A 26,322-nucleotide genomic window follows, 5' to 3' on the forward strand; every position below is an offset into this window, starting at 1 on the left:
TAATTTGATCTTAACAAAGTATCTCTTTCATCATCAGATTGCTCTCTCATCCAACTTCCGAGTAAATCGCTCCAAGAATGTTTATTCTCTTGCAATCCAAAATGCTTTAGTGAGTGATAGTGGAAAATACACAGTCAAAGCGAAAAACTTCCATGGGCAGTGTTCTGCAACAGCATCTCTGACCGTCCTTCGTAAGTTTTTTAAAAGTCTTGTCTTAATATGAGTAGGGCTTCTACGATATGGCAAAAGCAGTTGATTGTTTTGATTCTTTAACGAGCTGTTAGTTTCATTACTGAACCTAAAATGCAATATACATTATAATTACAAAATACTGAATTTAAAATATATGTACTTATATGTTTCTCACCCGCTCAGTGTTACCAGAAGGCTTTGAACATCTTGCTATTAACCCGTTGGTTCCAGTGATCACTATTTAATAAACTATCAGAATAATTAATGCCCAAGGGGTTAGTTCTCTGAATTTTCTTCTTACGTTTCATTAAACTTCTCAGATACAAACTTGCTGCATTTTAAAATCATCTGGATACCAGGAGCCAACGGGTTTCTCTATGTTTTGCTGTTGATGTATATGTATGTGCTTGTGTTTAAGGAAAACAGCAGTGTGTTTTTTTATGGTGGTGTAGTAGTTTTAATGGCAGAATACCTGCCGAGTTATGTAAAATAAGAAGGGGAAACAAAGCACCATCCAAAGGGGCTGTATCTTTTTTAAATTATTATTATTATTATTATTATTATTATTATTATTATTATTACTCCATGATTAGGAACATTATTACAATGAAATTCTGTTTTCCTTAAACAGCAAGCCAGTCTCTTTCTCCATCCATAAAGTATATATATTTAAGTCACATGGCTTACCAGTCAACGTGATGTCATTGGTTTTTCCGTTCTATGTTTGCTATTGTCCACAGCTCTAATTGAAGAACCTCCAAAAGAGGTAGTGTTGAGAACAAGTGGTGATGCAAGCATGCAGGAAAGTTTCTCTTCGCAGTCATTTCAAATGTCCGCTTCTAAACAAGAAGCTTCGTTCAGCAGTAGCAGCAGTAGCAGCATGAGTGAGATGAAATTTGCAAGCATGTCTGCCAAAAGCATGTCCTCCATGCAAGAATCCTTTGTAGAGATGAGTACCAGCAGTATAATGGGGAAATCTAGTCTGACCCAACTGGAGAGTTCTTCTAGTAGAATGATTAAATCTGGTATGAGAGGTGAGCAATACTATTATACGTAGAGTTAGAAAAACACCACAATATCCTAGATATGTAGAATTAGTCATTACAGTAGAACTTCAGTTTCCGCTAAGAACTAACTTGATTTTTTCCCCTCCCATTTTGCAAAGGAATACCACCCAAAATTGAAGCTCTTCCAAACGATATCTCCATTGAGGAAGGAAAAGTTCTCACCATATCCTGTGCCTTCACTGGTGAACCTACTCCTGACATAACATGGTCCTGCAAAGGGAAAAGCATTTCTAGTCAAGGTGGTAGATTCCACGTTGAAACCAGTGAAGACTTAACCACTCTTATCATCATGGATGTTCAAAAGGACGACGGGGGACTTTATACACTGAATTTAGGAAATGATTTTGGCACTGACTCTGCCACTGTGAATATTAACATTCGATCAATTTAAAAGCTTGATCTTTTTTTATTTTTTGGCACTTGACTTTTGGCAAGTGATTCATATGGACTGAAATAATTGATTTGTAAATATATATAAAAAAATATTTTTGTACCTACCTGAACCAGACAAAGTCCAAGGATAGACGCTATGACTTATAGTCATTATTATTTGACTTTAAAACAATTTTTCATTTGACATGTACATACTGTATATAGCCGCAGATAACGGTTATGGAGCTTTGTACCATTTATTTTATGACATTTTAAAATGTAACTTTTGGAACAAACCGTTGGTAGGAGAAAGTTTCTTAGGGAACGAATACCCTGCTCAACATTTAACTAATTTTTGTGCCTCAACAAAATGTTGATGTCTAAGAATGCCTCAACAGGTAGAGAGGCTCCCTGTTGATGACTTATTTTACCGACACCTAAGAGATGATGCTGTGCACGGTTTCATTATACGTGCACGAATTTATTTTGAATCAGAGACATAAGGCATTGGTGAGGTTTGCAAATACCCTCCTGTAAGCCACACTTTAATATCTTATGTTACATCTGATCAACGTCAAAACTATATTTTGTTCATGACTGACTCGCAATACCTTGAACAAAGTGCAAGCGGCCAGCATTTTGTTCAGCACCTATCGTATTGTTTCTGACACGCCGACTACCCAAATAGCTTTCCAGTAAAGTAACATCACCTGGCCATCCCGTTAAAAAAAAAGCCATTTGGGTACTCGAGTGCAGAAACAGTACCAACTCTTGGAGGTTCCTAGGATGCAGTGATTGTGTGGTAGCAATTAGGATTTTGGCTAGATACTGTCAACTGTAGGCAACTAAGATTTGAACCACAGTTTAAGAAAAGCTAAAACTGTTGTTATAACATCACATCTTGCCCTGAACTTAGAAAAAAAATGAATTAGTTTTATTTTATGTAGTAGTAAGTTGTTCGGTTAGCTGTTTTGTTGAACCTCCTCGAGATAGTATTGTTCATTTGAAATAAAGCATGCTACCTGCACCTCATCAAGTGTATGTTTCTGGTCCTTGTATGCACTTTCTTTATTTTTGGATGCCTGCATTTACCACATTCAGCCGCTGTCCATCTTAAGTGAGATTTCTCCCTGCTTATATTCATTCTTCGCTACATCCAGCGAAAACTACATCTCCTGAGATGCGCAGTATCCATTATTGGAATACATTTGGGACAATTCCTAATTTATAATGACAGGAGAACAGGTCACATAGGTAGCACATTAGCAATAAAAGAAAAAGAAAGGGCTCGGCTTCACTAGAGGGATAAGGCCTCAAAGTCAATAGGCTGAGGTAAAAATGGTCATAAAAGTGGAAGGCATTGCCCGGGGGGGGGGGGGGAGTGTAGTTTACAAGCAAAATATTATAACCTAAAATGACTTCATTAATTTGTACCTTTTTTAAAAAAAAAATTCATTAGGAGGCCCAGAAACCAAACGCCTAGGCCTGTCAGCACTTCTTGCCTTCTTCAGTCCCAGCCATGCACCAATGGAGGTGTTATGGTGTACTGAAGAGAGAATTAAATGCAGTAGTGTATAAATGCTATGCGAAGTATAGATAATGATCCTCACAGGTGTGGATGTTCAGTTGTATTGTAGTGTTAATTCCTGAAGTACAATGAAATGGCAGGGCTGGGAAGGGAGAGGTAGCAAGAGAGTGGGGTCCCCTTTTGTCAGCTTCTACCCTACAAGCTTCAAGCTTCTATTTTCCTCAAATTCACCCCTCAGCTGATGGCTCAGCTGCTTAAACTCCCCTGACATTAACTGTGAGTCGTTATGCAATGATACCACCACTTAAAGCTATGCAAAAGAAAAAGATCCACAACAGCAAAATGCAGGAACACAAATGAACAAACCACTCCCACTCCCACTTGGACCTTTCCTAGGAAGAGAACGGCTATTTTTACTCACTTGAATTACCAGATTATCTACAAAGAAGTCCCCCGTACCAAGTCTCATCCTTTATCTTCCAGTCTACTTTTTTACTACATTTCCAAGTACTACTGATCCATAAATCTGCCACCTACATAAAGATGGATGGGCGATGCTTTCAAAGGGTCCTTGGCAGGGAGGGCCACCAGAAGCCAGAGATTGGGGTGTCCATTTGGCTTTCAGGTGCCCCAGCAAATTTGAAAACTTAGGAACACAGGAAGCTGTCTTATAGCAGAGCAGAATATTTGTCCATGTGGCCTAGTAGCACCTACACCAACTGGCAGCAGCTCTAACCCTAACCCTAACCCATTTCCCCATTCCTTTTAGCCTGCCATACCCTTTCAGCTAGGGACGCGGGTGGCGCTGTGGTCTAAATCCCAGAGCCTAGGGCTTGCTGATCGGAAGGTTGGCGGTTCGAATCCCCGCGACGGGGTAAGCTCCTGTTGTTCGGTCCCTGCTCCTGCCAGCCTAGCAGTTCGAAAGCACCTCAAAGTGCAAGTAGATAAATAGGTACCGCTACGGCGGGAAGGTAAACAGCGTTTCCGTGCGCTGCTCTGGTTTGCCAGAAGCGGCTTAGTCATGTTGGCCACATGACCCGGTAGCTGTACGCTAGCTCCCTCGGCCAATAAAGCGAGATGAGCACCGCAACCCCAGAGTCATCCGCGACTGGAGTTAATGGTCAGAGGTCCCTTTACCTTTACTCTTTCAGCTACTTGAACTTTGGAAATACGGTACTTTGGATCTCAGCTGGTGTTGACTGTCTATTGGGGTTTTGAGATGGATGTGGAATGAGTGGGTGGTGTGCCACTAGGATTTAATAACTCACTGGTGCAGAGGTAATGTGTCCAATAGGTTCAAGACTCCTTCCCCATGAGTCAGAGTCTATGGGCAATATGAGAGGGATAGGACACCATTTCATATTTTGATTCAGCTGCAAAATTGTCCTGATTCCAAATTTGAATATGGTGTCATTATTAGCACAGGCATTAGCCGGGTGAAGCCGAGGCCCTCTAATTCCCCACCTCCCCCCAAAAATGCTAGTTTATCTTGGTATCTTTCCTTTCCAAAATGCCACGTCATGTAATAGGAGCTGGCCTGTGACTTTCAGATTATGGCTATTTTATTCTGTTTATTGAATTTATACACCATCCTATATCCGGAGGTCTCAGGGTGGTTCGCAGAACAAAATCAAAATATAAAACCACAAAATATATAATCAAAATAAAAACAACCACCCAATAACCCCCCCCCCAATAAAAACCCCCACATTTTAAAAGGGCATAATTTTTTTAAAAAAGGCCAAAGACACCATCCCTTTTAGGAGTCTGTGAAAATAGTAAACTCCAACAAACTTTATCTTATGTGTACATCAGTGGAAAAATAGTGCAGAAAAACAAAACAAAAACAAAAAAGAATGTTAGAAACTTGTGTACGGACTGTCAAGAAAAGACAACAGAAGGCCTGAAACACACACAGGTTCATACTGGAGTGAAGAGGCCAATAATGTAGTGTATCAGTGGATCTCAGTACTTTATATTAATCACAGCACCAACAATTTATTATAAGCATGCAGAAAGGCAGTCAGTCAGTCAGACAGGTAGACAGACAGAAAGAGACACGTGAGAGAGATCCCTGAATGGAGCAGAGAATATAATTGAATTTGGAGAAGAAAATGGAGGAAATGAAACACTCTGAATTTTAGCTGCTATATAATGATGGTGGAAAGCCTATCCAGACAATAATAAGCAGGGTTTCTGGCAGTAGTCAAGCTGTGAAATAGCTATATGCAAGTTGGACTTGCAGCGAAATTCTTGCTGCATATCCTCACCTTAAGCGTATGTTCCTGTTGGTTCCAGCCAGCCATGTCTTCCTGTGGGATACTCCATTCTACCTTCTCCCCTGTTTTCTTCTGTTCTTTCTTCCAAACTGGCACTCAATTGCGCATGCTCAATCTTCATTGGGACTTTTTTGTTGCTACTTGCTTCGTTAATTTTAAAACATGTGTGTTATTTTACTTCTGCGGTTGGGAGGGACAGAAGAGTGTGATTTCTCTCACCTTGCTGTGCATTACCTTTACACACAATGAAGCCCCTCCAAGCAAGCCCTGTGACTACCAAATGAAAACATCCTAACAGGAACCAAATATAGCCGAAAAGATTTGACCAGAAAACAAAGTTGTGCATGCCTGCGTGTAAAAACTGTATTTATTGAACACTTACATTTTAAAAGAAAGCTTCTTCTTTTTTTAACATTTTTTAAAAAGTGCTCCATGGCCAAGACATAATATACCAAGTTTATCCCAAAGTGAATACAAAAACAAAGAATTTACATTTCAAAACACTAACAACTTTGGGCTCAGTTTGTCAGAAATTTCTGTGCAAACCTCGCTGAAATTTAAGCTGCATTTTCCACCTTCGCTTTTTGCAAGGACAGCCTGTGCAAGAAAGGTTTCTGACAAACTGGGCCCAAAATGTATGGTAGGTGGTGGCTAAGTTACATGGTTCATTCATAGGTTCAGAGTGTGTTTCTCGGCTCAATTAGAAATGAATTCGTATTTGTCATTCAAGTTAACTGAGAGGAGAATATTGCTGTACAAGTATGCTCTTCTGAAGTTATTGGGCTCACAATGATAAAAGCCACCCACCCCCTTTGGTATAAATAGATCATAAATAAATGTACAGCTGCAGCTATGAATACATTACAACAGCATCTCAAGAGCATATTTTAGAAACTGGCGCTAAAATAACACTTTGGTAAAAAGACACATCAAGGATATCTTGCTGTTTAGCGAAAAGGAGGGGCAGAATCCAGCCAAAGTCAAGTATTTCTTAGTCCCATGTGCTTTACATACTCTTCAACTGAAATCAAGTGCACACTTTGGGTTGGATCATGTCCCACAATTTTTTAAAAAACAATGCTATTTAGTAATGGAACACACCTCAGCAACGATTAAGCACATCTCACCCCCCCCCACCCCACCACAGTATTGACAAGGAGGCATTTTGTGGTGCAAAAAGGAATAAATACATCAAAACGTTAAAATACCTTTACCCCATGTATAATGCCCCGGAAATCAGATAATTTATATGACTATTTAGAAAAATACTTCACATCTAACACTTTTTTTAATTGGCTAGACTTTGGGTGCAAGCCAGAGAAATGCAGGTGTTCTGAGTCCAAGAAAAGAAAAGGCACAGGAAAGGAATAGGAAAGGAAAGAGAAAAGGATGGAATTTAAGAATTTAGAGCAAGATTCTGCCAAACCTAAGCATGCTAAAATCTCATTGGTTTCATTCTCATTAAAACCAAGAGGGCTTCAGAGGGCTTAATTTTGGCTGGAACATGCCCTGAGACTATACTCAAGTGTCACTAATTCCAACCAGACGGAAGAGATCCAAGTTGCAGAGATTATGCCCTTATGTACACCACGGTTTTTAAGAAGGGGAAAATATTAAATTACCAATAAACCATGTTTAAGGAATACCATCTCAGTCTAAATGTGAGAAAAAGCATCCCCTGGCAGGAAAGGTGCAACCACGAGCCATAATAATAATAATAATAATAATAATAATAATAATAATAATATTACGGTAGCACTGCCACTCAATTCAATAGGAAGTGAACTGTGTGCAAGAATAGGATACTGTACCAGCAAAGCAACGATGTGTTCAAGTGAGCAGTCCGGTCTATGGCACAAGTTTTCCCTATCCCAAATGTAAAACTATTTTTTGTGTGTGTCAAGGCTCTAAACGACCATCACACTTTGTAAAAAGGAGGGCTACATTTGCAAAGGTACATTACCTATCCGTCGAACCATAATTTGTTTCAAAAATGCACAAACTGAAGGTTGTAGGAAAATATTCTTGCAAATAAACTATATAAAGATAAAATACACTTTGAAGTTAGTTTTTACATTATTCTATAAAGTGCAGAGAAATCCTTCACACAGGGAACGAACTACCCCCTACGACAACAGGAGAAGTACAGCAGCTTTTGCATAGCATTACTTAAGAGAAAGGTGTTTCCCTTCAATTCTTCAGGATGTAGGCGGTAGAGTCTCTTCTCGTTCTGATTGTTTCTTTGACACCAACAGGGCTGTGTCAGAAATGGTTGAAGGCGCCAAGTCTCCATTGAGAGTATGCCTGGAACAGTATGCTGGTCCTACAAAGAGACAGATCGGGGTTTGTTTTCAACTGTGCCTTTGAAAATGTTGCATTTAGTCATTTCGGCTTGATGGCACACGTTGCACACAAATGTTGTGCTCCATCCTATCCAATGTGCTCAGCACAGAACTCTAGGGTTGGAAGAGATCAACATATGGCTGAAAGAAGCTTCTTAACCCCCCTTCATCTTTCCCTGCTAGACCTTGACAAGCTGGGTGCCTTATATAAAGTCAGACTATTTGACCATCCAGCCCAGTCTTGTCGACCCTGATTGACTCTTCAGAGGTCCTTTTCCACACCTCCAAATGGGGCAGGGCATAAAGAGAAAGGATCTAAGTTCGGCCCAGTAAAAATATACAGGAATGATTTCAATTCTTAAAAGTTATTATTTGTACTCTATGTGGGGCTACTTTGAAAGTGACTTGGAAACTACAACTAATTCAGAATGTGGCCGCTAGGCTGGTGACTGGGAGCAGGCACCAGGACCACATAACACCGGTCCTAAACGATCCACATTGGTTCCCAGTATGTTTCCAAGCACAATTCATGGTGTTGGTGCTGACCTTTAAAAGCCTTGTCCCTGTATAATTGAAGGAACATCTCCACCCCCACTGTCTAGCCCAGACACTGAGATCCAGCTCTAAGGGCCTTCTGGTGGTTCCCTCGTTGTGAGATGTGACGTGACAGGGAACCAGGCTTCTCGGTAGTGGTGCCCTCCCATCAGATGTCAAGGAGATTAATAACTATACAACTTTTAGAAGACATCTAAAGGCAGCTCTGTATAAGGAAGTTTTTAAAGCTCAATGTCTTATTGTGTTCTTCTATCTGCTGAAAACTGCCCAGAGTGTCAGGGGAAAACCTAGTCAGATGGTAAGAGTACAAATAATAATTTTATTATTATTATTACTAATATTAAAAAGTCTAGAGCAAGTCTCCCAAACCTATTTCCATCAAGCACCAAATGATGAATACTGATATTTAGATAACCCAAATCTCTGAATTTAATTTGTGGTATGTGTGCGCAGAGCAATCACTTGTAGGCAGCACTTGTATGTTTAAATGGCCACATTTCCCTATGAGAAAAACAGGTGTGATCATCATTCCTGTATTTACTGTGAAGAAACTCACTCCTATAAACTAACATGCACTTCACAATGGGCAGCAGCATGCCTGTGCTCCTACTTTTTCATACCTACGTTCAAAAAGTATAGATGGAGTCCACGTGGAGGCTCTTGAATGTGCCCAAAGGCAGGATGCAAATTCCTTGAGCACCCAGCTTGGTTAGGGCAATGCAGGAGACTACGTTGCTTGTTTCTGTAGCTGATTTGTTATAGGATAGATAATGGCCGCGGAGTCTTCTATCTCAAAGTAGAACAAGAATCCAACTGAAGCACAAACATAGTAGAATGCACATGGGTACAGCAGAACTTACTGTCTATATCGTCAGGGGGAACATCTACAGAAGGTTCTGGATCTAAGACTGTCCTTCTCCACCTTTGGGATAACCGGTGAGAGGATGAATTTGGTTCTTTTACAGAGTGACTGCTCCTGCAAATGAAACAGCATTGCACATTTCATTACGTGTCCTTAACACCCAAAGTTCTCTCCAGCTCATCTTACTTAATTTTAAAAATGGTCTTTGTTTGGTACACTTTCCTGAAATAAGGTACCAAAAAAGATTAAAGAGAGACAGGAGTTCTGTACATGGAAGGGATCTCCATGAGCATCTACTCACAAGAGGAGACCATCTTGTGTCACGTACTTGTGCTCTTTCTGAGAATCTCCTGCATGATAGGGCCTTGGTAAGGATAGATGTATAAGAGGCATGGGCAGGGCTTTGTGTTAAATCGGGAATGCCTGGTGGTGCTGAAGCATGTGATTTTAAAAGAAAACGTATGCCCCAGATTCAGTGCACAAGGTGTTTCAAAGAAAATTAAACAGAAAGCAACCCAATGAAGTTAAAACAATGCAAAACAATTTCTTGAATAGGCAGGCGAACAATCCAAAAATCAACCCCCCAAAATCAACTAAATAATAGTCATGGGGTTGGATCCGGATTTGCCCTTTGGGGAAATAAAGAGCTCTTTCCGTTAGTGTAAACGAGTGAGATCCAGCAGAGGCTCTCACTGGAAGAAGCAGGCCATTTTTCCCTTCCGTCTGAAATCCCCACAGTGCCACCTCTCCTGTTTGTTCTGCAAGGTCTTTAACCCTCTGAAACATGTTTTCTTGGGGGGGGGGCATAGGGAAACACAAATCAACAAAAAAATCCCCTCTCCTGTCCTTCCCTTCCTTCCATCGAGTGCAGCACTGTTGCAATGTGCCTAGTTAGTTGGTGACCAAGAGTTGGAGGCCCAGGCTCAAAAAAACACCTATACAGAGGATAGGTGTGAGGATAAAACTGGGAGGGAGAGGACCACGTATGCCACCTTTGGCTTCTTGGAGAAAAAAAGGTGTTATCTAAAAGAAACGTAAATATATAGATAAACAAGAGCTGTAACCAAGGCTGGTTCTTGGCTACAACTGGTGGTTAGTGAGAACAGAACTTAAACGCAAGTCCTGGTTCAGATGACATGCTATGCCAAACCTTGGTTTAGTGTGACAAAGCAATAAATAAAAAGTACCAGAGAGAAGCATGCTATCTGTCAGGACCCTCCATATTTGTGCAAGTCATGCAAAGCAGCTTACTGTGGGTGGTATTCAACAACGAAATTTTACTCATAGTAGATCCATTGAAGTGAATGGACCTGACTTTGCCATGCTCATTCATGGCTGAATACCATCCTGCGAGTTTGGATTAACCATAAAACAGATAACTGCTTTTTTATTTGAGACAATACGGGGCTTCATATAATAATAATAATAATAATAATAATAATAATAATAATAACAACAATAATGAACCTTTCTATTTATTGGTTGGCTGGTTGGTTTCCAGACTTTAAAAAGTAATAGTTCGCCATTTTGTACTTACCTCTCTGGATTACAAGTACCTGGGTGGCTAACAGAACGTTTCATCTAGAAAGTAATTTTAAAACAAAACAGGTTATTACATACTTCCTAATTCTTTGTTGGTTATCTGTATCTTAAGGACGGTGCTTTCTTTAATAAAGGAAAAAATAAGGGATGGATTGGGTGGGTGTTTGTTTTATTTTGAAGCAGGTAATTTTAAACATAGGATGCTGTCTCATATAGAGTCAGACTACTGGTCCATCTAGTTCAGTATTGCCTACACTGAACTGGCCAAACAATTAAACCCCTGTGTTGCAAACAATTATCAGTAATATCCAAGGCAAGTTGACCAAGTACAACAATGCGACGTCCATATAAACAATATAATCTATACAGAACATTGAACAGTATGAAATATATGAAATATGCCTCTGTACCAAATGTACAGAAATCTTATAAATCTCTGAAAGTCACAAATTATGCACTCTTGATGGATTCTCTTGAAAACATAGAACCAAATAAACGTAACTGTACATTTGGTTTTGCAGAGTGTTTCCTTGGATATTAGTACAATGAACTAGCAGCAGCTTTCCTGGGATTCAAGCAGGAAATTGCCCAGCCCTACTTATTTATTTCATAAAATTTATAAACCTCTTGATTGCAAAATAAATAAATAAATAAATAAAACCCCCCCAAACCCTCAAAGCAGTGAATATGTTGAGGACTGGACCAGGGTGCGACCTCCTGTGTACAACAAAGCAAATGTTCTATCATGGCCTCCCGTTTTGGAGGTTAAAAACAGAAATACATAAAATAAAACAATAAACATAGATCCAGTGTGGCCAGGTGGTTAGAGTGCTAACTAAGGCTGGAGGGTGGCCAGAGTTCAAATCCCCATTCATCCACAAAGCTCCATGGGTAATTTTGGGCTCTTGGCTACAGAGTAGTTGTGAGGATAAAACAGGGAGGAGCCACGTAGGCCGCCCCAGAGCTCCTCGGAGGGAGGGCAGGAGAAAAATGACAAACGTATTTCGCTCACAAATAAATCCCACTGACTTTATTGGGCCCTGAAAGGCCTTACTGACTACCCCAAAACATATCCAAGTTTGCTTCCACACACACATGCAGCCAGGCACTTGCAGACACTTAAAAATGTAAACACTTATTTCCTGGTGAGGATCGCAGCCTTAATTACTCTTGAGAGAGGATCAACTCACTGACTTGGGGAAAGCAGACTATGGCAGTTTGGGGGAACCTCTCCTTTTAAAAACCATCCCACCACCATACTCTCTCAAATTCTCTCCAGCCTTGGGGGGGGGGGGGGAGAAGAGAGAGATTAAAAAATGTCCAACCATTTGCACAGGTGAAGGCGACACAGGAGAAACTAAAGGATCCGGATGAGGCAACTGAAACATCTCTGGCTTGAACTTGGCATTTGCTATTTTCACACATTCTTCGAGGGTCGTGATAAATGTGTCACAGGTAGCGCTGAGCAAGGAGGACGCTTCGTTCATATTCTGGAAACACAGGAAGCAATTGAGAAAGGTGAATTCACTTAACATTTGTTGCCCGGTAAAAGCTTTTTGGTGAAACAAGAGACGCTGGCTGGGCAACACGTCAACTCTTTAATGAACTGCAAGCTTGTGTAGCATTCTTCTTGGCTCGTATTTTAGACTGACTCTGAGGAACATTCAGCATTTGGGTAAAGCATTATCCTTGACTACTGGCAACGCTGCCTGGGGCTGATGGTGTCCCAACAGCCTCTGAAGGGGCCACAGATTTCATATCCCTGCTGTAAAGGCAGACAGAGACATAAAAGTAGGTCAAAACTCCATTGGCGTTTATGTTGTGGTGTAACAATTTTCTCTGGTGCAACGAAAGGATGAGCATTTTCATTTGCGAATGCCAAGGACCCGAAATTCCTGCTAACCAGGGTGGATAATAAAAAATTAAAAATCAGATTTTTAAAATTTAAATCAGATTTTTAAAATAAAATGCTTTTGGAGGAAAAATCTTTCTAAAGTTAGTTTTCTATTTAAGTTACATTATAGTCCAAAGACTATTCATCAGGAAATAAGGATCTGTTTAAGTTTTTCATGTGTGCTAAAACTCCGTCTAAGTTTTTTTTTAAAAAAAGATCTTTAACCACATCAGTTAACAAACATGGATACATATGCTATAATGTTATTGTTTTAGTTAAATAAATTGTTTGAATTGTTCTTAAGGGAATGGTTATTTTTCTCCTTCCAATAAAGTACAGCAGAAAAGTTGTCCAAAGATAAAGTTAACTTATTAAGCCTCACAATAATTTCATAACTATCGCTGTATGTATTTCAAATAGTATAACTAAATCAGTAATTTTTGATATAACTGTAAAAAGTACTCTGAAAATTTGTTCCAAAAATGAAGCCATCATCTGGTTGTAAATATTAAGATTATACCAGCAAGAATGAGTCTTTCTGTAAAAAAAAAAAACTGATTTAAATCAAGTCTTACTGACTAGTGATTTAAATTATGATTTAAATCAAATCCAACCTGCTGCTAACTGTGCAATCCTATGCAAGTCTACTTAGAAGCAATCTCTCTTGAGTTCAGTGGGACCTGCTCCCAGGCAAATGGGTACAGGACTACAGCCTCTGTTTCACACCCACTGTTTCAACAATCCGGTGCTGTTTCGCTATTTTCACCAAATGCCATTTTACCAATTGTCGCTGCTCTTTCTGCTTGTTTTTTGCCTGCCTTTTGCAATTAAGTTTTCTACTATTTATTTATAGAATATATTTATTTATAGTATTTATTTCTATAAATACTATTTATTTATAGAAGGGGAAGAAATGGAGGCAGTGAGAAATTTTACTTTCTTGGGCTCCATGATCACTGCAGATGGTGACAGCAGTCACGAAATTAAAAGACGCCTGCTCCTTGGGAGAAAGGCGATGGCAAACCTAGACAACATCTTAAAAAGCAGAGACATCACCTTGCCAACAAAGGTCCGTATAGTTAAAGCTATGGTTTTCCCAGTAGTGATGTATGGAAGTGAGAACTGGACCATAAAGAAGGCTGATCGCCGAAGAATTGATGCTTTTGAATTATGGTGCTGGAGGAGACTCTTGAGAGTCCCATGGACTGCAAGAAGATCAAACGTATCCATTCTTAAGGAAATCAGCCCTGAGTGCTCACTGGAAGGACAGATCGTGAAGCTGAGGCTCCAATACTTTGGACACCTCATGAGAAGAGAAGACTCCCTGGAAAAGACCCTGATGTTGGGAAAGATTGAGGGCACAAGAAGAAGGGGACGACAGAGGATGAGATGGTTAGACAGTGTTCTCGAAGCTACGAACATGTGTCTGACCAAACTGCGGGAGGCAGTGGAAGACAGAAGTGCCTGGCGTGCTCTGGTCCATGGGGTCACGAAGAGTAGGACACGACTAAACAACTAAACAACAACAACAACAACTATTTATTTTACTGTTTCATATTGATCTCTATAGGTAATTTTATTTGTGCAGGCCCCTTTCAGTAGACCTGGAGATGAAAGAGTGATGTGTTTTTAATATTTATCTAAACATTTACATGCTGCCCCATAACAAAGTTCTGTGGGTGACTCAGAATAAGTAAGTCAAAAAACAATCTAAATAGGAAGTCATAAAATCAAAAGCAACCTAAATACAACAGGAAAATAAAAGCACACCAAACACTCCAAAGTTAAAAACACTGATTTAAAAACTTGAGAAGACCAGACTAAATAGGCCATTTAATATATACATAAACCAAAAGTAATTATTGAAACTAAAGAGTTGTATTTGGGCCCTACTGGACAAAGTGGTGGGTCCAACTTAATGCTGATGCTTCTCCTCCCAATCTGAAACAAATAATATTAATTTTAAAAATGATCCAATACCTCAATGCTGGGTGACAATTGATTTTCATCATGGTGAACGTATTCTTGGATTGTATGGACCTGCTGCATTAGAAGGTCACAGTAGAGACGAAGCTCAGACATTTTGGTTTTCAGAGATTCATTGGTTTCATTAACTTCTGCAAGGACATTGGGAAGCAGAAACTTCACTGGTCAGGTATGTGAATTCCCGTGACAAGTTTTAAGATGTAGGCATTTACAGTGGTACCTTGGTTCGCAAAACGCTTTGGTTCCCAAGCGCCAAAAACCTGGAAGTGTTCCTCCGGTTTTCGAACGTTTTTCGGAAGCCGAACGTCCGATGCAGCTGTCGACTATTGTTTCCAGCGCACCTGCAACAATCAGAAGTTGCGCCTTCGTTTTCGAACATTTCGGAAGTCAAATGGACTTCTGTAACGGATTAAGTTTGGCGCTTTTGTTTTTGCTATTTATTTTGCATTTTTGTTTTTGAGGCTTTTTCAGTTCATTTGTTTTTGTGACTGTGTGGAACCCAGTTCAGCTACTGATTGATTGGCTGTGTCACTGTGGAAATGGGTAAAAGCCCCCCATCCAAACAATGACTATCATCAGTGCAGTAAGAAAAAATAATACTTTTTATTTTTATCATCAACAATAGTGTCTTCTTTATTTTATAGTATAGTACATTGATTATTGGGGACGCGGGTGTCGCTGTAGTCTAAACCACAGAGCCTAGTGCTTACCAATCAGAAGGTCGGCGGTTCGAATCCCCGCGACGGGGTGAGCTCCTGTTGCTCTGTCCCAATTCCTGTCCACCTAGCAGTTCGAAAGCACGTCAAGTGCAAGTAGATAAATAGGTACTGCTCCGGCGGGAAGGTAAACAGCAGTTCCATGCGCTACTCTGGTTTCGCCAGAAGCAGCTTAGTCATGCTGGCCACAGGACCCAGAAAAACCGTCTGTGGACAAACACCAGCTCCCTTGGCCAGTAAAGTGAGATGAGCGCCACAACTCCAGAGTCGTTTGGGACTGGACTTAACTGTCAGGGGTCCTTTACCTTTACAGTGATTATTGCTTTCATTTTACGGCTCAAAGGTCTCAATAAATAGTAAGATTCATGTTAAATTGCTGTTTTAGGGTTTGAATTTTTAAAGTCTGGAACAGATTAATCTGTTTTGCATTACTTTCTATGGGAAAGCGCACCTTGGTTTTGGAACACTTTGGTTTTGGAACAGACTTCCGGAATGGATTAAGTTTGAGAACCAAAGTACCACTGTATATTCCTTTAAACAAAAAGAATGTCTGACTTTTACTATTATTATTATTAGTAGTAGTAGTAGTTACATTTGTTAGTCGCTTTATACAACAACAAATGTCTCCAAATGACTTGACTTAAGATAAAATACAAACAGGAGCCAGGGCCAATGAGCCAACTAATTTTTGCTCTGTCCCCATCCTCCTCCTATAATGGCAACACTGAGACTAAGGAGGAGGAAGCTGGTCGCCAGGGCCACCGTCTAGACTGGATGTAAATAAGAAGATAGACAGGTGATGGTTGGCTAAGGGCAGGGCCCTATCCGCCCTAACAGACCAGCCTCCACTCACCGTGAGCAGGGCCCATCTTGTCTTTTAATATCTCTAGGGTGCTTAGAAAATACTATGGGCTTTGCTAGTGTTAAGAAATAATAATGTAAGGAGCTGTAAACCTCAAAACCCCTCAAAAGTGTGCCACCTACTGCCATAAATAATTACTTTACATTTGATGGGCATTTGACCGATAACTACAATAGTTAAAAACCAGGTGTTTTTAGTAGGTTGTTTTTGCTTTTTTTAAAAAAAGAAAGTATGAGTACCTTTTTCTTTTTTTGTTCTGGTGTCTGCCAAACAGGCTTTCGAGCTCCCCAGGGCTACCAGCCACCGCTGTCGTTCAGCTGCATTAACGGCTTTCATGTAGAAATGTTGTTCCCCTGGGATGATTAACTCCATCCTGGTGCTGTCAGTTGGATGAACTTGCAACAGGGGTGAGATAAATTAGAAGCACAGATTTTTCAAAGACTGCCTGGAATTACAGAGTTAGTACTTCCCAGTTACGACTGTCCTACTTCCAATATCTTGCCACGGTGATCCATGCGACGGTCACCTCCAGGCTTGATTATAGTAACTCGCTCTACGCGGGGCTGCCCTTGAAGCTGACCCAGAAACTCCAGCGGGTGCAGACTGCTGCGGCGAGACTCCTTACTGGGTCCTTGCTGTGAGATCATATTCATCCAGTGCTGCACTGGCTCCCAGTGGAGTACAGGATGAGGTTTAAGGTGCTGGTTTTAACCTTTAAAGTCCTATACAGCCTAGGACCCTCGTACCTATGGGACCGCCTCTCCTGGTATGCCCCACGGAGGACCTTACGGTCAGCAAATAATAACATTTTGGAGGTCCCGAGCCTCAAGGAGATTAGGCTGGCCTGGTGGAACACTCTGTCACAAGAGACCAGGGCCCTGCGGGATTTGACATCGTTCCGCAGGGCCTGCAAGACGGAGCTGTTCTGCCAGGCCTTTGGTCAGGGTTCAGTCTGACTCCCCCCCCCCCCCTTCATAAGAACTTGCATGAAAGTGGCCTCCCAATTTTTCTCACAGGCTCATATAAGTTCAGCACAAACAGTTGGGCCTGGTAAGCATTTAAGGTCCCCAACCCTAATCTGCGGGTTGCCATCTGAGTGGATTTTATTCTGATCCTGATCTGATTTTAGGATGTATTTTAATTGATTGCCTGATTTTATGTTAACGTGTTATACATTTGATGTTAGCCGCTCTGAGTCCGGTTTTGGCTGGGGAGGGCAGGGTAAAAATCATCATCATCAACATCATTATTATCATCATCATCTAGTATATCAGCCCAGCATACAGTGGTACCTCGGGTTAAGTACTTAATTCGTTCTGGAGGTCCGTACTTAACCTGAAACTGTTCTTAACCTGAAGCACCACTTTAGCTAATAGGGCCTTCTGCTGCTGCCGCGCCGCAGGAGCCCGATTTCTGTTCTCATCCTGAAGCAAAGTTCTTAACCTGAAGCACTATTTCTGGGTTAGCGGAGTCTGTAACCTGAAGCGTATGTAACCCGAGGTACCACTGTATTGTTCTCACAGCAGCCAACCAGATGCCTTTGAGGAAATCTGCAAGCAAAACCTGAGCACAACAGGGCTCTCCCCATGGGCAATTCCAAGCAATTGGTATTCAGAGGCAATGCTGCCTCTGACAGTGGAGGTAGAATATAGCCATTGGGTGGAATTCAATGTTGCACTCTTCCAATCCCATGTGGATAGCTCAGCTGGTTACAGCATGATGCTGGTAACACCAAGGTTGCAGGTTCGATCCGCAGGGTCCCTTCCAACTCTACAGTTCTAGGATTCTATATCCCAATCTTTCCAGCAACACAAGCATTCCAGCCTGCCAGATGGAACAATACCCTCTCCCCTGCACTATTCTGGGGGGGTTCTCCCACCCCCCAGGAGCCTATTTCAGGGGGGGGGGGCAAAGAGGGGGAAAGCCCCATTGAAAAAGTAGAAGTCCATGCACAGGGTGGTTAAGTGAATCCTGCCCATTGCATATCCACTGTTAGTCATACTCAGCATAGACCCATTGAAATAGATTAGACCTGACTAATCTAGGTTCATGAATTCCAATGGTCTACTCTGAGTGGCACTACCACCAGATATAACCCACAGTTTTTCACCTGAGTTAAGGGAAACAAAGGCAGCAGAGCCTCTCTGGGTGATTCTGGAGAACAGCGGGGAGACATTGGGCAAGAAAGAGGTGGGAGGAAAACCCAAAATAAGAAGGAGCAAAGGGAGAAGCAGACCCTTAATTACTGGACCTGTGTCCAGTAAGAACAGTAAGAACATTTGTACTTGTACTAGGCGTCAAGCTGATGCTTGAAATAATCAGCTTATTTTGCAAAGCCTGCCTAGCAGGACTGGGCGATATATCCTCCAAAACCAGTTTGAAGTCCATATTGTGATACCAGTTTCATAGTTTTTGACCTGGCAATATATCACGAATCATTATGTGTGTGCAAAAATCACAATGTGGTAAAAACTGTGAAGCCAGCCAACACCACTACATAGCTCCATCCTTATTTCAGAGATTGTGATATATTGGTATATCACGATGTTTAGCTGGCGATATATTGCAATATTGAAAACCAGATATCGCCCAGCCCTACTGCTCACGTTAGATACCTCAGCCTAGAATGTAAGGAGAGTTTTCTTATTGAGAGAGCCTACCTTTGATTTCACACACTGCCATCTTTATGCTGCCTTTGCTGCCTTTGCAAACATCATCCTGCGAATCGTAGTAAGACAATATCCCGTTATCAAGAACAAACCAGCGAGGCTGCCAGCCTAGGGAAACAGTGCAAACAGAAAAAACAACAACATTAATCTGCTTTGTTTCAAAATGCAATTATCACACACAAGCAACAGCACAGTTCCTCAGTTCAGACTCCTTAGTTGTAAGCAAACTCAAAACAGACACAAACATTAATAACATACAAATACGAATCCACAGTTCCCAGACGACTGTATCTTTGCCAGCTCTGTCAAAGTCCCGTACTATTTTTAAAAACTCATGAAATAATTGATGCTATTTGACTAAGTTATAGTAAGAGAAGATCCACTGAAATCAGTGGACAAGTTACATACCGACCAACTTAAATCCACTGATTTATTTGAGTCTACCCTGAAAATGACTTAGTTAGTAGTGGGGAACCCTTTGCCCTCCAAATGTCGCTGAACTAAACTCCCATCATCTACAGAAAGCATGGCCAGAGATGCTTGGAGTTGATGTTAAGCATATATTGGGGATATATTGGGTACCAGCTAGCACTTTTGGTTGTTCAGATACTATCAGTAAGATGTAAGAACATAATGATAAAATTCAGTTTAGTCACTATTCTGTGGGCCACTGTGCTGGCACAGCAGAACAAATCAGGATGAAGGCACCAAACACCAGTACAAGTGGGATTTTTTTTAATGTTTGGTGTTTTATTATGTTTTTATATGTGCTGGAAGCACCCCAGAGTGGCTGAGGCAACCCAACCAAATGGGCAGGGTATAAATAAAATTGTTGTTATTGTGTCCTGGGCTTGTGACTGCTCCTGTCTCCAACATGCACAAAGTTACTAGCATGGTTCTGGTGAAGGCAGTCAAGGGATGAAGCTTGCCAATGGTCCCCCAATGTAGGTCTAATGAACAAAGCTGTGGAATCTGTTTAGATCTGCATTTAGGGTGGGGAGTGGAATTGGCATATATAGTGGAACTTAATCCGTTCCGGGAATCCGTTCGACTCCAGAATCCGTTCGCAAACCAAGGCACAGCTTCCGATTGGCTGCAGGAGCATCCTGCATTCAAGCGGAAGCCGCGTCGGATGTCCAGCTTCCAAAAAACGTTCGCAAACTGGAACACTTCCGGGTTTGCAGCGTTCGGGAGCCTATTTGCTCAGTAACTAAGCCATTCGGGAACCAAGGTTTGACTGTACACAAGCAGGATGCCTTGTTCGGATGGAAACTGAACCAGTTTAATCAGCAGAATAATTAATGTGTTTGTTAATCAATGGGAGGAAAAATTTTAATCGATAAGACAGAATTCAGGGCACACTTTGGGAGGGGGTCTCTTTTTATTCCGACATGCAAAAATGCCACCCTGTGTTGAAAATACAATATTTAATGTGTACTGTATTTTTTAAAAAGTGATTTATCATGAGACATAGATCTGTAATTAATAGACAACCCTAGCAATATGCTGAAGTCTCTGATCACAAATGCAGAGAGTGGAGGGACAGAATCTGAGTGTGTCCTTTTTCCCCAAAGGCAAGGGGCAGGTAGTTGAGTACTGCAGTGCTTTAAACAACACAAATATCAAGAGGGAGATGTAAAGGATGCTTACTGTGTAGATTTCACAGCTCTGTGCCTGTTAATTCATGCACAACAAAGCTGATAAGGGAAAAGGATAGCTCACATTTACCAGCTGCTTTTAGGAGCATATGAGATTAAATCTGTAAGTGCATTTAAAGCACTAAGCCGACACATCTGTCTCGCAAGTCACTGATATCTCCACCTAAAGGAAGGCTCTATGAATCTGGTATGACAGCCTGTCTGAACAATACAATGGTACAAGTGTACATTTGGCACTGGAGGAGAAAATGCACAGTTACTATGAGGAAACCCAATCTTATAAGCAAGAACTGTCCACATTACAGCCAAGTGTTTTGTCCACCATCTGTTCCAACCAGTCAAGATCTATTCATGGGAACGATGACCTTCCTGAAGGAAAGCACATAGGTGAGTATCACTACAGATTAAAAAAAAAACCCTAAATCTGGTGCACGCCACAGCACAACAGACGCTACTTCCCAGTGGAGTGTTTTTTGCCACCTGCAAATGTTCTTTGGTCAAAACGGTATGAGGAAATATGATAAAGAATGTATGGGTTAGTGATCCAAGACAAATCAATTCGCAAGTTCAAAAAGACAGGCCTTGCTATCTAAGCATATTGCAGGAATTTGAACTTGATTCAAGTTGAGCAGAATGAGAAAGGAACTGCAGAATTAAACAAAGTCAGTGGTGTTGCAGTTAAGGTAGAGACCCAATGAAGCAGCTTATGGAACTCATATGGGATCTGCTGCAATGGAACAAAACAGCCCTGTTTTTTCTGGCAAGTAAGAAAGCCTTTTCAACAGAATAAAAGGAAACAGCATCCTTTGCTGTCCCAGTGGCCAGCCCTGTAAAATGAGAGAACAAACTGGGACGAACGAATAAATCAAACAAAATGCTCATGAGTTGGTGGAATTTATTCAGTGAGTCATTTTACTTGCCCTCTATTATCTATTATCTCTTTATGCTTTAAAATGCAAATGTATTTTCAGCAAGTATTCCACTTGTATACTCCTTTAAATTAATAACCTACTCAAGAAAATTTTCGTAGAGTGTTCTCTCTTATCTCATTGCACAACGTTTGTACACCCAGTCCTTATTTAGCGAATGTTGGTTACAGACACAGCTTCTTTGGAAAGGCCCAAAAAATATTAAAGTAAAAAAATGACAAGCTGAAACAGTGCTAGTAGGATATCAAATTTCTCCGGTATGATTTATTTATTTTTTTAAAAAAACCTCAGTATCTACCAGTTTGGGATTAACAGATCTATTTTCTGCCTTGGTCAATTTTGCATGTGTTTGTTCCATAGTCTGGCTCTGTCCATTTCTACATTAATCTGCAACTTTTTTCCATTCAGAAATTAATATTTAAATGTGTATTTTAAAAATGCACTTAAGTATGTACCTTATCACAATATGCATATTTAAATACCTATATTTATTTTAGTGTTACATTTCTAAATGTATTCTGTCCTAAAATATGCATTTTGATACGTTTTCTGGGTGGGAAAGTATTTTGCAAAATTTGGAAATGTACAAAATCCCAAGGATAATTTATGGTGTGATCTGTGTATTAGCCTAGGAGTTCCAAACTACCTAGGTCAGTCTTCTTAAAAAAATGCAGACCAACCAAAAACCTCCTCCGTCCCCTACTACCACTACTGTATTGTGTATAATCGGCATGCCTTGCATGGTTGTCTTGCCAGCGGGGATAGTTTAGTGGGTGGGTGGGTGGGTGGGTAGGGGTGTGGAGGCTGCAATGCAAATGGTCTTGCCTCCCAAAAATCAAAACTGCAAGACCCGACCACCAGCCATCATTATCAGCAGATCAATCATCCATATAGGTTTTCAGTCATGTATTGATATGACACACCAGCTGCAGTCAAAGTTATTGATCATCACTGTATACGTACACGAACATCTGTATGGCTGGCAGGCGGTCACAAGCCATTCCTTCCTAACCAATCTCTCCCAACCAGCTACTTCCTCCTCAACATTCCACCAGCCAAATCAACCCAAGCAATCCTTGTTGTCTTGGAGCTTGCCTGTTTCATTATATTTTTGTATACATTTTTAAGTTGCATGGTGTTTTTTTGTGTTTTTTTTAATCCATTTTTGAAAGCTACCCTGAGAATTTCACGGAAGGGAAAGGTATAAAACAAACAAATAACAACTTGTGCTACTTTCTTCCCCTGCATTTCTGCCAAGCGATGGCTCCCACATCTTATTAGCATATGGTGACAAGGAGGGTCAAATATCTATTGAATTCTCAACATACCTGCACAGTAGGGGGTTCTTTTTCATTCACATCTACTTGCTTCCTTGAACTGCCCCAAAGCTATCTTTGAATGTCAAGGTTCATCACCAGGGTCTTATTTGTTCAAATAGCACCATATGTGTGCCGGGGCTGCTTACAAAGGAGAAGACAAGTCTACTCCAGGGGGCTTACAATCAATGGAAGTGGAGTGAAGTGGGGAAGAACATGAGATTAATTCTGTTAGGCTTAGTTCCTGCAAGTTATTGGCTCTATGGGGTTGTTCTGATAACTCCATAGAACAAGTATATGAAATGTTGTCTGTCCTTTCAGACAATATACCCTCTCTGTCTACATTCAACAGAGTTTGCTGTGGTCATGTGAAGTCTCTAAATTTGCCAAAGGGGCCTGGGTAAAATTAAATGTCCTATCATGCTACAGATCAAATAGTGTCATGTTAGGCATTATGGCTGGGGCAACCCTACAAAATGCTTCCGAACCCTACTGTACCTTTTACCGTAATTATTTTTCAAACGTTTCCTTCTGTTACTTCCCCCACCCCCAGCCATGCAATGCAACTCCAAGCCCTCTTTTATCTGTCAGCGGCCATATCTGCCATTATCTCTGCGTGCAGCCTTATTTACTCAGCCAAATTGCTAAATTTAAAGCAGGGAAGACACTGTTAAAAGCACAGGCAAACAGAGTGCAACTTTAATTACACCTGCAGTCAACATATATATTTTGGGTAAGAGCTCTTGAGATATAGCAGGATGATAGATAATAAAAGAGGGAAACTCTGGTGAGAACCTAGATGTGATGAAGGCAGCCAATTTGCCCTTTAATTGTCTCCTATGTTTGCATTTAAAATTGGCAAGTGAAACTTGGTAGAACCAAGGTAGGGAACCTGTTTCGGCATGAAGGCCACATTCCACTCAGGAGACACAAGCAGGTGCCCCAGGGCACAGCCATAGCAAAAATTGGAGGAAGCAAAGAATGCAAACATCACCTCTGTACAGTAAATGAGCTAACTCATGTACCCTCAGCTACCCTCCATCCTAGGAAGCAAGAGTTCAGGAACACATTCCAGCCAGACAAGAGCACTCAAAGAGGGTGTGACCTAGGGCCAGAAAGGGGTGCATCTGGGAGGGAATGGATTGGCCAGGAAAGTCTCAGGGGCCAGTCAGAGCAACTTGGAGGGCCGCACCCAGCTCTCAGGCCCTTGGTTCCCCCACCTAAGTCATGGAGCAAAAGGGCAGTGTTCAAAATTGGCCAGGCACATTTTGCACCTGACTATCAGCCACTTGCGACCAAGTGAAGCTATCTGATGTCTCTGCCATCTGGGGATCCTTGGCTCTTGACTATTTTCACACATTAGCAACACATCCCGCTGAATTCAGCCAGTTATATTTTATCTGCACCATCAGAATGGATTTCAGGAACCCAAAAGTCATACTGAGAAATACGACTTTTGAGCCATCTGGCTGAAACACGGCAACAAGGCATTCTGTTTTGGCGACTGTAGCCCTTATTTAAAGAGCCATTTGGCGCCAAGCTTATATATCTGAGTTTCTAACACTGCAAAATGGGCATAATATGAGGGAGCCCCCTCCCCTTTCCATACACAATCACCTCTCCTCTCTGCCCTGCGGGGCTGCCAACTATTTTATCCAATCCAGCTCTAAGATTTCATTTCATTTCACTTTTAATTTGCATACCGCCATTCTATATTACTATACACATGGCGGCTTACAAGCTGAAGAAACAAGAAAATAAACAACAAAGATCACACACCTAATAACAACCCGGTATGAAAAGAACCTCATGATGACTTAAAAACAAACGACTTCTATCATAATATCCCATAATCCATTAGAAGACAATAAGGAAAGATGAAATAAACTTGGGGGGGGGGGGAGAGAGATGGATGCACACACAAGCCCCTATCCTGGAGCACTTTTGACAGGCAGCAAGGATTGTTTCCCACCCCACATTAAATGCCCATAGACTAGCATGTGCGGGAAGGGGCTCTCAGATTAGGGGGCTGGCAGCACTAGGCCAAACGCAGGAGCGCACGCTTTGACGCGGCGGCCTCTTGCTTCCCCAGCCCTAGCCAAGCGCGCCTTCCATTCGGCCAGGCAGAAACCCGGTCCAAGCCGCCAGGCAGCCACCCCCAACCCGGAAGCCGGCGCCCGGGCTCCAGCAGCGTCGGCAGGGACGACGAGGGCACAACAACAACGGGCGGCCGGCCCTCGCCCAGGTGCCCAGGGCGCCCCTCACCTGTGATGTAATTGGTCCACTTGTACAGAACTCCTTCCATAGTTCAGCGGCGCGCTTCGCGCAGCATCCTGCTCGCCCTCCTCCGGAGAAAAGGCAGCAGGAACGGCGCGGGCCCTCTCTCCCCTTCGGCGCTCTCGAGCAGACGCGGCGGCGGCGGCGGCAACCGGCCCCGCTATGTACATGGACGGCTGGGTGGTTTAGCTTAGCGGGGAAGCAGCGGCAGCGGCAGCCGCCTTCGGGTCCGGCTGGCTTTGGGGGTGCTGCGCGGACTGGGTTGTACGGACACGTGCGGCAGGAAGAGGAGCGGCGGAGTCATGCATTGCCTATGCACATCGCAGCCACTGGGGAAACAAAGCGGTTACCAAACCCTCTCGCACAGGCTGCGGCTGCCTCCCTCTTCTCCTCGCCGGCCTCTTTCTTTCTTTTTCTCCTTCCCCTTTTTCCCCTCCCCCCCCCCCCACCTTTCACGGGCCTTTGCGCTTGGTGCCATTGACCCCGACGTCTCATTTACTTCCTGGATGAAAGGGGCTGGTGGATGAAACAAAAACAAAAAAAGCAAGCTACGCGCACACGCATATGGGCTGCTCGCCTCCACCGCCTGTCCGAGCGCCACGTCTGCACTGCAGCTTTCGCCGGGCGTAATTAATATATATTATATAGATCTACCCTGCATATATGCGATCGCTCGCTTTGCGCATTGAGCACGGCGGCTTTCCATGTTTAAATACACCCGCTCGCCTTTCTATTCTATTCCGCTCGAGGCTGCAACCCTTATGCTCTCATCTGCTCGGAAGCAGCTCTCCAGTGAACTTGGCGGGACTGACTTCCGAACAGGCACGCACAAGATCGGGCTCCGGCTTTTGTTTCTTAATTTTTAAAAAGCGTTTCCTTCGGCCTCCCCCACCTCGGGCGCAAAATGACACCACCGCGCAGAGAAAAAACGCCGCAGCGACGCCGATTTGCAAACCAGGAGGAGCTCCCCTTCCCGATTACAAATCTGCAATCTCTGCATCCACCTGCATTCCTGCCCACTTGGGCCATCCTTCCCCAAACGAATAGCTACCATCGCTCTGCCTAGATGGGGATGCGGGAGGAGACCTTCAGCTCCGGGGATTAAAGCGGCTCCGCGCCGTCGCGCCACCTCCCGAAAGACCTACGTGGGGAAGGCGGAGGAGGCAAAGCGGGCCAGCAGCAGCGCAAGCGGGGCACATCCCGCGCCGCCCGCGCGTCCGCCGGAAGGAGGCGAGGCGAGACCGAGGCTGGAGCAGCCCCGGGCCGCGCCCCTCTC

At 42.4% G+C, this 26,322-nt stretch overlaps 2 protein-coding genes across 53 annotated transcripts in view; one reads left to right on the forward strand and one right to left on the reverse strand.

Moving 5' to 3' along the window:
* The window catches only part of TTN (titin), a 300,685-nt gene extending 298,022 nt beyond the window's left edge, over positions 1 to 2,663 (forward strand). For 48 of the 49 annotated variants that reach the window (XM_079974390.1, XM_079974409.1, XM_079974437.1 and 45 more), the window contains 3 exons: positions 38 to 191; positions 933 to 1,226; positions 1,358 to 2,663. In XM_079974390.1, the coding sequence (XP_079830516.1) occupies positions 38 to 191; positions 933 to 1,226; positions 1,358 to 1,650 (741 nt within the window). In that variant the 3' untranslated portion in view covers positions 1,651 to 2,663. The remainder of the gene's footprint in view (positions 1 to 37; positions 192 to 932; positions 1,227 to 1,357) is intronic. The other variant, XM_079974400.1, reaches the window with a different exon arrangement.
* A 4,827-nt stretch (positions 2,664 to 7,490) lies between these two features.
* On the reverse strand, positions 7,491 to 26,312 carry PLEKHA3 (pleckstrin homology domain containing A3). Of its 4 annotated transcripts, none has more exons than XM_079982675.1 (9): positions 26,192 to 26,312; positions 25,035 to 25,375; positions 18,858 to 18,974; positions 16,437 to 16,592; positions 14,614 to 14,750; positions 12,065 to 12,229; positions 10,735 to 10,778; positions 9,196 to 9,311; positions 7,491 to 7,761 (listed from the first exon to the last, which is right to left on the reverse strand). In XM_079982675.1, the coding sequence occupies exons 2-9, from the start codon at positions 25,072 to 25,074 to the stop codon at positions 7,637 to 7,639; spliced, it is 900 nt and encodes a 299-aa protein (XP_079838801.1). In that variant the 5' UTR covers positions 25,075 to 25,375; positions 26,192 to 26,312; the 3' UTR covers positions 7,491 to 7,636. The 4 variants fall into 4 exon arrangements, with proteins under 4 accessions (XP_079838801.1, XP_079838802.1, XP_079838803.1 ...); XM_079982676.1 differs by lacking the exon at positions 26,192 to 26,312 and adding an exon at positions 26,051 to 26,171; XM_079982677.1 differs by lacking the exon at positions 26,192 to 26,312 and adding an exon at positions 26,133 to 26,155.
* Between the last annotated feature and the right edge of the window lie 10 nt (positions 26,313 to 26,322).

The sequence above is a fragment of the Podarcis cretensis genome (genome assembly GCF_951804945.1).
Source record: "Podarcis cretensis genome assembly, chromosome: 1".
Classification (NCBI taxonomy): Eukaryota; Metazoa; Chordata; class Lepidosauria; order Squamata; family Lacertidae; genus Podarcis; species Podarcis cretensis.

Coding starts and splice junctions, on each gene's coding strand:
- PLEKHA3 (XM_079982675.1), bottom strand. CDS start 25,074: ATGGAAGGAGTTCTGTACAAGTGGACCAATTACATCACAG. Junction 14,751..16,436: donor CAGAACAAAAAAAGAAAAAG/GTACTCATACTT, acceptor ATGTCCTTGCAG/AAGTTAATGAAACCAATGAA. Junction 12,230..14,613: donor AATTGTCACCCAGCATTGAG/GTATTGGATCAT, acceptor CTGTGTTTCCAG/AATATGAACGAAGCGTCCTC.